Source organism: Meriones unguiculatus, chromosome 1, assembly GCF_030254825.1.
Source record: "Meriones unguiculatus strain TT.TT164.6M chromosome 1, Bangor_MerUng_6.1, whole genome shotgun sequence".
NCBI classification, from domain to species: Eukaryota; Metazoa; Chordata; class Mammalia; order Rodentia; family Muridae; genus Meriones; species Meriones unguiculatus.
In genome coordinates this window covers 30,984,552-30,995,621 of record NC_083349.1, presented here as the reverse complement: position 1 = coordinate 30,995,621, position 11,070 = coordinate 30,984,552, and the positions used below count along the sequence as shown (strand labels likewise).

At 39.3% G+C, this 11,070-nt stretch overlaps 2 protein-coding genes across 2 annotated transcripts; one reads left to right on the top strand and one right to left on the bottom strand.

Moving 5' to 3' along the window:
* The first annotated feature begins 344 nt into the window (after nucleotides 1-344).
* On the top strand, nucleotides 345-1,289 carry LOC110541138 (olfactory receptor 9Q2). The gene has a single exon (XM_021627938.1). The coding sequence runs from the start codon at nucleotides 345-347 to the stop codon at nucleotides 1,287-1,289; it is 945 nt and encodes a 314-aa protein (XP_021483613.1).
* An 8,379-nt stretch (nucleotides 1,290-9,668) lies between these two features.
* Nucleotides 9,669-10,704, bottom strand: LOC110541141 (olfactory receptor 1S1-like). The gene has a single exon (XM_021627941.1). The coding sequence runs from the start codon at nucleotides 10,648-10,650 to the stop codon at nucleotides 9,703-9,705; it is 948 nt and encodes a 315-aa protein (XP_021483616.1). The 5' UTR covers nucleotides 10,651-10,704; the 3' UTR covers nucleotides 9,669-9,702.
* Between the last annotated feature and the right edge of the window lie 366 nt (nucleotides 10,705-11,070).

Below are 11,070 nucleotides of genomic sequence, written 5' to 3'. Positions count from 1 at the left end.
ACATTAGCCACTCCTGACTGAAGGAGAAATTGCAGTTCAGAAAAGTTAAGTGCTCCATATAGCATCACGTAGTTAATTGGAGAACAGCTGTACCAGATCTGGATTGTTAGCTCACTTACTTTCTGTTCTTACTCTAATAGACATATCCATATCCATCTTTTTTTATCTTAGAGTGAGCTCTGCATTTCCATTAAGTTTTCCTTAGTCTGCAAACTTTGTTGTAGTCAAAGAACACATTTAAAAAAACCAATTTAAACTCCATTACTTGAAATGACTTAACCTCCTATCGTGAGGTTCTCTTCTTTGCATCTTGTCCTAGCTCTCACAGATAAGCTCGTAGATGGATGGCTGGAAAGAATTACTCCTTCGTGACTGAGTTCTTTCTGACTGCATTCACTGAACATCCTGAGTGGGGGCTCCCTCTCTTCCTTTTATTTTTGAGTTTCTACCTCTCTACTCTGCTGGGGAATACAGGAATGATTATCCTGATCCAGAAGAACCGTCAGCTTCAAACCCCAATGTACTTCTTCCTCAGCCACCTTTCCTTTGTGGATATCTGCTACTCCTCTGTTATCATCCCTCAGATGCTAGCTGTGCTGTGGGAACATGGCACAACCATCTCCCAAGTTCGCTGCGCAGCTCAGTTCTTCCTCTTTACCTTCTTTGCTTCCATTGACTGCTACCTCTTGGCAATCATGGCCTATGACCGCTATGTGGCTGTGTGCCAACCGTTGCTTTATGTCACCATCATGACGGAGAAGGCCCGTGTAGGTTTGGTAATGGGGGCATATGTGGCTGGTTTTTCGAGTGGCTTTGTTCGGACTGTCACAGCTTTCACTCTCTCGTTCTGTGGAAGCAATGAGATCAACTTTATATTCTGTGACCTCCCTCCTCTGTTGAAACATGTATGTGGGGACAGCTACATCCAGGAGGTGGTGATTATAATCTTTGCCATTTTTGTCATGCCTGCTTGCATTGTGGTGATCTCGGTGTCCTATCTGTTCATCATCGTGGCCATCATGAAGATCCGCTCTTCTGGAGGCCGAGCCAAGACTTTCTCCACATGCACCTCCCACCTCACTGCCGTAGCTCTCTTCTTTGGTACCCTCATCTTCATGTACCTGAGAGACAATGCTGACCAGTCCTCAGAGGGTGACCGAGTTGTTTCTGTGTTCTATACAGTAGTGACCCCATTATTGAATCCAGTCATTTATAGCCTGAGGAACAAAGAGGTAAAAGAAGCCATCATGAAATCTCTGAGAAGATCAAGGATTGATGGAAGGCCCTAATCAGTCTCTTAACAAGCAACATCGTTTCTCTGCTTTTTACATTTGTTTTATTTTTTTCTCAAGTATCACTCATTTTGGAAAGCTTTTCTAGACTCAAAAGCAGACTCAAACATCCCACCTCTACTTTCTGACATAGTATCCTATGTACTAGCTGTCATCATTAGAAAGGTGAGATGTTTTCAGTCAGATATTGACCCATATTTCACAACTGGAAAGTAAGTGACATGAGAAAAGAACATCTTTTTAATTTCTGTGCCTAGGAAACAAGTCATCTACAAACAAAAGCTATTCTATGTATATTTATTGTACGCATTATTTCCAGGTTTCAGTGTTGACCTTTGTTTTTACAAATTTCATCAGTCCTTAGTTTCTTAACAATTAAGTGGAATAACGCATTTGATATGATTGTATATTTTTAAAAGACTTATTTGTTATGTATAGTGCTCTGTACAGCTGCATGTACACCCGCATGGCAGAAGAGGGCACCAGATCTCATTATAGATGGTTGTGTGGTTGCTGGGAATTGAACTCGGGACCGTTAGAAGAGCAGCCAGTGCTCTTAACCTCTGAGCCATGATTATATTTTTGAGGTTCCAATATATGACTGGGAAGGCACCATGGCTAACTCTTTCACTAGTATTTACTGAACTCAGTAGATTTTTTGGTACAATAAGTACATATTGAGTAGGCAAAAATATCTGAAAATAATCCTGAAATGATCTAGAAATACAAAAAATTTTTGTTTGTTTCAGAGGAATTCCCAAGGTCTATAATTAAGAATTTTAATGTTTCTTTGCTTCTTGGTGCTGTGGCATTGGAATTATCACAGTGAGAGTAATGTAGTAGCAGTAACTAATAATTTACTAAACATTATAAATTTCCAGGAATTGCAAAGGTTTGTTACAGGAGATTTTTAGGTTAAAATTTTATCTGTCTTTTTGAGGTGTGGTTTAGTATTACTACTCTTTATGTAAAATTATGTATGTTTATATATATATATATAATTATATATAATGTGGCATATGTACATCACTTTACACACACACACACACACACACACACACACACACACACACGTCACTTAAGTGATTTATCCACGTCAGGGCAAGTGGAAGAGTAGAACTTCCAGACAGCCAGAGGTTGAGATCTTTTTTTTCCCCAGTTATTTATTTATTTAATCACTTTACAGCCTGATCCCAGACCCCTCCATCCTCTCTTTCCAGTCATACCCTCAAACCCTTCTTTTCTTCTCAGAGAAAGAGAAGCTCCAAGTAGAAACCAACCTACCCTGGTACCTCAAGTCACAACAAGACTAGGCGCCTTCTCTCTCACTGAAGCCAGACAAGGTAGCCCAGATAGAGGAAAGGGATCCAAAGGCAGGCAATGGAGTCAGAGACAGCCCCTACTCCCATTGTGATGACCAAGCTGCACATGTGTTACATTTGTGTTGGGGGTCTAGTTCAAGCCAAGCATGTTCTTTGGTTGGTGGTTCAGTCTCTGTGACCTGCCTTGGGCCCAGGTTAGTTTACTCTGTATGTCTTTTGGTTGTATCCTTGACCCTTATGGCTCCCCAATCTTTCCTCCCATTCTTCCACAAAAATCCCAGAGCTTGGCCTACTGTTTTTATTATTAATAATAATTAAAATTTATTCACTTTGTATCCCAGCTGTAACCCCCTCCCTCATCTGCTCCCTGACCCACCCTCTCTCACTCTGTCCCCTGTTAGGGGAGATCCTCCTCCCCTACTACCTGACCCTAGCCTATCAGGTCTCATCATGACTGTCTGTATCCACTTTCTCTGTGGCCTAGAAAAGCAGGGGAAGGTGATCAAAAAGCAGGCAACCAAGTTCATGCCAGTGACTGCCCCTGCTCTCCTTACTAAGGAATCCCACATGGAGACTGAGCTGCCAGAGGCTACATCTGAACAGAGAATCTAGGTCCTCTCCATGCACGGTCCTTGGTTGATACATCAGACTCTGAAGCCCCTTACCCCTGCCCAGGTATTTTGGTTCTATTGATCTCCTTGTAGAGCTCCTGTCCCATCCAGGTCTTTCTATTTCCCTTTCTTCCATAAGATCCAGGTACTCTGCCCAAAGTTTGGCTATGAGTCTCAGCATCTGCTTCAATACCCTGCTGGGGAGAGTCTCTCAGAGGCCCTCTGTGGAAGGCTTCTGTCCTGTTCCCTCTTTTTTCCCCACTTCTGATGTCCATCCTGTTTGTTCTTCTGAGTGAGGATTAAACCTCTTCCCCAGGGTCCTCCTTGTTGTTAACTTCTTTAGGACTATAGATTTTAGTATGTTTGTCCTATATTATATGGTTAATATCCACTTATAAGTGAGTATATACCATGGGTGTCTTTCTGCTTCTGGGTTATCTCACTCAGGATGATCTTTTCTAGTTCCATCCATTTGCCTGCAAATTTCATGATTTCCTTGTTTTTAATTGCTGAGTAGTATTCCCTTGTGTAAATGTACCACAATTTCTGTATCCATTCTTCAATTGAGGGGCATCTAGGTTATTTCCAGATTCTGGCTGTTATGAAGAAAGATGCTATGAATATAGTTGAGCAAATGTCCTTGTTGTATGGTTGAGCATCTTTTGTATATATGTCCAGCAGTGGTATAGCTGGATCTTGATGTAGAACAAAATGAAAGCCTACAGACTGGGAAAAGATCCTTCACCAACCCTTTATCTGACAGGGCTAATATCCAGAATATATAAAAAATTCATGAAGTTAAACACCAACAAACCAAGTAATACAATTAAAAATGGGTTACTGAGCTAGACAAAATTCTCAAGAGAAGAATATTGAATGGCAGAAAAATACTTAAAGAAATGCTCAATAGCCCTAGTCATCTGGATAATGCAAATCAAAATGACCCTGAGATTCCACCTTATACCCATCAAAATGTCCAAGATCAAAAACTCCAGGGATGACACATGCTGGAGAGATTGTGGAGAAAGGGAAAGCCTCCTCCACTGTTGGTGGGAATGTAGACCTGTACAATCACTTTGGAAATCAATCTGGTGCTTTCTCAGAAAATTTGCCTGCTGTTTGGCTCTTAACCTCTATATTTGTTTCCATTAGCTGCTAGATTAAGCCTCTCAGAATACTGTTATGCTAGACTTCTGTCTTGCCTATAAGAAATGTAGGGATGAAGATGGAGCAGAGATTGAGGGAATGGCAAACAAATGACTGGCCCAACTTGAGAGCCAACTCCTGACACTATTAGTGATACTCTGCTATGCTTTCAGACAGGAGCCTAGCATACCTGTCTTCTGAGAGGCTTCATCCAGCAGCTGATGGAAACAGGATAAAGGTTCTAATCTGGATGTTCCTGGTGCATCAGGCCTGGGGTGGTGGCCCAATAGTAGTGCTGGATATTCCTGGAGTCTTGTAGGTCTCCTCAGAAATGCTGGCTGTGAGGTTCAGAAGACAGTGTGAAGCTCCCAGAGGTCAAGCTATTAATTGTGGTTTCTATTTTCTGTAGCTATGATCTATTGCCACACTTAAATCACAGAGCCTAGAATTTATTATTATTTTATTTTTCTTTCCTCCATTTTATCTGGTGAGGAAAGGTATAAGTTTAACCTGTGGCCATAGAAGACAGTCAATAGCACTTATTTTTATAGCCCACAAAAGTTCATATTTCATTGTGTGTATGTTGTGTATATGTGTGAGTTTGTGTGTGAAAGGGAGAAGGTCATATGTCCACACATATAAAGAAAGAGCAGCTTCCAGTCGCTAAGAACTTTCACAGTAAGGACGTATATCAAGTATTTTGTGAGAGTGTGTGGTGAGTATGCTTCAGGAAGAATGAGGGGGAAATTGCACTTATGACAGACATAGAGTCCCTGCATCAGCTTTTGCTCCTGCCTTTACACAGATTAATTAAACACTGTGGACTGAGGTGCAATGACCTCACAGAATGCATCCTATGCAAATATGCCATGATTATATCATCTTCTGTAGTCATTGTATTTTGAGCACTTTCCCAGGCCAAGTATGATTGTGTGTATGTATGTTTGTTTGTGCGCATGTATGCATATGTGTTTATATCATTTAGCCATGAAATAATTTGGAACCAATGGAGAATGGGAAAGTACTAAGTAAGTTCTGACACTCTAGTATGTGATTATAGTGATTATCCCTTCTCCTAACCACAGTCAATAATAATTGCCAGATAAATCAGTGTGACTCTTTATTTTGGAATATTTTGAGACAGTTTCAATTTCATAAATGTGATATAAATGTGAAGTTATGGGATTTACCTGGCTTCCCTTGTGTGTCCACATACAAGATCTAGGGTAATGTTTGACCTCTTTGAGAAAGTACAGTTGCCTCTGATGAGCTACTATCTTCGCAAATACTCTCCTGTGTCAAAGCTTCTTCTATAAACAGCCAATAAGCATTGTGCCAACAGGCAGTCACCCATCTTTAGATCTTTACATCTTTAGATCTTGTTTTAACCCCAGTTGGTTTTTATTTCTATGAAAGTTTTAAATAAAGCATTCAAGACTTTCCCCAAATTACTGATCACTGTTATTTCTCACTAGCTAACAGAATTTTTAAATGTTGAGTTATGAATATCAGTGGTCATTTTGTGCTATAATAATTGCATTCTTTAAAGTATGTGTGTGTAATCCTTCCTGACTTGCTATGATATTAAAACTGCTTTATTGAAGTTTAGTTCATATGTAGTAAGATATACATATTTAAGCTGTAAAATTTAAAATTTAACACATAAATATGCTCAGGAAACTATTATTCTCCAGATGAATGTAATGTATGTGTATGTGTGTATGTGTCTCTCTATGTATTTGTATACGTATACGTATATGTATATCTCTCTTCTTTTTACTCTATAGTTTGTCTCGTCTTTCTTATTATTTCCTCTCTACACCACAAAGAATCACTGTTCAGCTTTTTGTCATGTTTTATTACTTTGCACTTCTTAGAATTTCATATAAATTTGCAAAAGGAAATAATGCATGGTTTCTTTTATAACATATATATATACTTTTTACATTTTAATTGTTTATTATTATTAGTTACATTCTATTAACTCTGTATCCCAGCTGTATCCCGCTCCCTTATTCCCTCCCAATCCCACCCTCCCTCCATCAGCTTCTCCCTGCCCCTTTCCAAGTCCACGGATTGGGGAGGACCTCCTCTCCTTTCGTCTGGCCCTGTTTTATCAGGTATCTTCAGAGTTGGCTGCAAAGTCCTCCTCTGTGGCCTAGCAGGACTGCTCCTCCCTTGGGGGGTGGGGAGGTCAAAGAGCCTGCCATTGAGTTCCTGTCAGAGATAGTCTCTGTTCCCCTTGCTACGGGAAACCAATTGGTTATTGAGCTACCACCAGCTTCGTCCGAGTAAAGGTTCTAGGTTATATCCATACATGGTCTTTGGTTGGAGAAACAGTTTCAGAAAAAAAACCCTGTGCCCAGATATATTTGGTCCATGTGGGGCTCCTATCCTTTCCCCGTCATACTGACTCCCCTTCTGCTGAAGGTTTGGTTATGAGTCTTAGTATCTGTTTTGAAACGCTGCTTGGTAGGGTCTTTCAGATGCCTTCTGTGGTAGACTCCTGTCATACGTCCAATGCACAGCTCATTTGTCTTTCTAAGTGAGGATTGATCATCTTACCTCATGTCTGCTTTCTTGTTTATCTTCTTTAGGTGTATAGACTTCATTATGTTTATCATATCTTGTAGGTCTATATAAGTGAGTATATTCCATGTTTGTTTTTCTCCTTCTGGGATATCTCACTCAGAATGATCTTTTCTAGATCCTACCAATTGCTTGAAAATTTCATAATTTCCTCATTTTTGATTGCTGAGTAGTATTACATTTTGTAAAAATACCACAATTTCTATATCCAGTCCTCTGTTGATGGACATCTGGGTTGTTTCCAGGTTCTGGCTATTACGAATAAAGCTGCTACAAACATGGTTGAGCAAATGTCCTTGTTGTGTACATGAGCAAATTTTGGGTATATACCTAGCAGTGGTATAGCTGGGTCTTGAGAAAGTGTTATTCCTAAATGTCTGAGTAAGCGCCAGCCAGATTGACTTCCAAAGTGGTTGTACCAGTTTACATTTGTGCATATATTACTAAGTCAATCCATATGGTTGAAATTCACTGGATTACAAATCTGTTCACATGGAACCACCTTTAAACTACTCTTTCTTTTCTTTGAAATTTATTTCCTTATTTTCTCCTGGTTCACTTAATTGTCTTATTCATTTTGATGCTCCAAAGACTATGAAAGACAATTTTTTTTCTCTTTTGAAGCTCCTTCCCTAAATGTCACCATATACATTTCAGAGTCCCTCTTCCTGCTATTTATTCATCTACATACTATATTGCCATATTTCATGCTTCCCTTATTTATTTATTTATTTATTTGTTTGTTTGTTTATTTATTTATATGCTTATGGTTTGTCACATGCATTGTGACACAGAGCTTTACTTCCAAAAACACAACATTTGCCTTACTTTGTGTTGATTGTCACTAAAATGCTCAAAATTTTTTGTTATGTTAAGTGAAAATAAATATTGCTAGCATTTCACAAATTCAGTCTTACTGGTCATTCCTGTCCAAGGTGAAATTGTTCTGTAATTTATTTGGGGGAGTACTCTTTTACATTTGTGTTAATTATAGTTAAATGACAGAGGTTATATGTAAGATGTCTTCAAAAAATGTAGATGGGTTTTTCTCAGCGTGGCTAGCACAATAGACTGAAGATATGATTAAGCACAAGCTTCACACACTATTTACACTTCTTTGATCAATGACTTTAGTAACAGAACAAATATTGCCTTTGCTTAGTGATGCCAAAAATCATGTAAAATTATATTTACTTTTCTGTTTAGTTTCAGAATACGATGAGACTCTGGGTTATTCATTCTTTTAGTCTCAGGAACACATCTAGAGACTGGTAAGTAGAAAGTTCCTGGTCAATGTTTGTTGAAAACAACAAGTTGAAGAATGATTCCGGAAAATAAAAACAGACATAAATCTAGGTCTCTCTGCCATGAGAATGTGTCAAGGTCATTATGGGAATTTGTAACACTATTTCTTTCAATTTCACATTCTTGGCAAACTTGAAACTTGTATCACTGGTCAAATTAGTCTTTTCACGTCTTATGACTCACTGCAAATAGAGGATACTTCCTACTATTGCACAGAATCTATAAGAAAGAGGATATGGAATAGTAGAGCATGTCCACATGGATACAAACCAATTTTTTTTAATGCAGTTTATTCAGGAACCTTGAACAATCATCTGACCCTGGGGAAAGCCAGCCCACAGCTTAAATAGCCTCTGGGTAGCCAACCCCAGCGTGCCACGTGGGCAATACAGATAGGTCCACATACACGGAAGCAAGCCAGATCCTCAGCCTTAGCCAAATGTGGAATTGTTCGTGACAGAGAGCACTCACCATCGGGAAGGTGGAAGGCGGAAACCAGCTCCATCTTTAAGGCATAGCATTCCGCAGCTCTCTACAGTTCCCCCTTTTTGTTTTAGACGCATCAGGCAAGAGTAGAGGTCTGACCTCTGATATTAGAAATAAATTGGGACTTTGTACCGATGTTCATTTAGGGATACAAACCAATTTTAACCACATTTCCTAGACAATCAAGCACATTTTCAAATACAAGTACCTGGCTCTCAGAGAGACTGAATTGTTGATCTAGGTGTGGTTTGTGAGATACTGATAAATCATATTTGAAATCTTTTCAGCCTGATAAACATTTATCAGTTTAAATTTTGAACAAAGCCTCCCTGTAATTAATTTCCATTGATTAGAAACTCATTTTTTGCTGAGAGCATCTAGCAGAAAACATATAATCTAAAGTGGGTATATGACTAGCAGGGACCAAGCAATATCCAAGAAAATCCTGACCTGAAGTGTCTCTGACATGACTTAGTCAATATTCTCTCTTTCTTTTTAATTTATTTGACCATTTTTAGTTTTTACATTTTCAACCAATATAGTTAAAACATATTTCTGTGCCCACAACTTCTCCCAGAGTTTTTACCCTCCTTACTCAACCAACTTCATTGAACATACTCTCTTAACCATGCATACTTCATGTTTGGAATAAGTATGATATTAAAAAGAAACACCTGCAGTTATGAAGCTTCCCATGTAAGTCAACATATTCATACTACAAACTATTTGTAACAAAATTTATTGGAATATATTATAATCAAGTTTATGTTTTTGCTGCGACTTACCTTTGAAATAATGGGTCTTATTTCTAACAGCAAAATTATCTGTAACAGTACTTAACACTCAGAGGTGGAAGTAGAAGGCAACTGGGCAGATACAAAAAGGTTGGATGAATCATCAAAACTCTGGGATGAATCATTCATCTAGTTATGCAGATCAAAGTTCAGAGGCTCATGACATCAAAGGATGAAAATGTCTTTTATTGATGAGCTTTCTCAAGGCACCTTTCATGTCTTTATTCCTCAGGGTATAGATGAAGGGGTTCAGCATGGGTGTCACTACAGTGAAGAGTACTGCACCAATCTTGTCTGTGTCCTCTGGGTGAGTGGATGAAGGGAAAAAATAAACCCCTACAATGGTCCCATAAAAGAGGAATACAACTGTCAGGTGAGAACCACAGGTAGAGAAAGCCTTCCATTTCCCCTCTATGGATGCAATTCTCAGTACATCCCTGATGATGCAGACGTAGGAGAAGAGGATAAGGGCAAAGGGAAAGGTGATGACTGATAAACCCACAATAAACTTCATAAGTTCATTGATCATTGCATCTGAGCAGGAGAGTTTGAGCAGAGGGGCCAAGTCACAGAAGAAGTGTTGGATGGTGTTGTGGTTGCAAAAAACCAATTGATTGGCCAGAAGAGTATGTGTCAGAGCAACAATATTGCTTAGAACCCATGGACAGACAGTGAGCAGAAGACAGAACCTAGGATGCATGATATTTGCATAATTGAGAGGGTGGCAGATAGCCACAAGTCTATCATAAGCCATGACCCCTAAGAGAAAATTGTCAATGACAACAAACACAATAGAAAAATACATCTGTGTGATGCAGCCCTCATAGGAGATGGATTGACTCTTAGTCTGAATATTTATCAGCATTTTGGGAACTGAGGTGGAAGAGGAGGAAATATCAGCAAAGGATAGGTTGGCAAGAAAGAGATACATGGGTGTGTGGAGATGTATATCTACGCCAATGGCAAGAATGATGAGGCTGTTTCCAAGCACAGAGACAAGGTACATAGTCAGGAAAATCACAAATATGAGTTTCTGCTTCTCAGTGTTGTTGGAGAGACCCAGCAGGATAAATTCAGAGATGGTGGTTTGGTTACCTTGATTCATATTTCTTCTAATCTGTAAAAAAAAAAAAAATAAAATAAAAATAAAACACAAACAAAACAAATCATAAATGATATCATTTATCTGAAGCTAATTTGGGGGTGACACTATTTGACACTTATTTGTGGAAGTGTTGTTGGAAAGATGGAAGGACCTGGAGGAACCTCACAAGAAGACCAACAGAAATAATTAACCCAGACCCATGGGGCTTACAGAGACCGAAACACCAAGGAACATGCATGGTTTGGACCTAAGCCATCTGCACATAGGTGGATGGGTGGCCTGGACTGGATGTGGGTTGCCTGGTGAATGGAGGGCCAGGAGCATTATTGCCTTCTTTTGGATCACTTCTGCCTGACAGGGCTGCCTTCCCTGGCTTCAGGGGATGAGGATATGCTGAGTCCTGAAGTGACCGGACATACT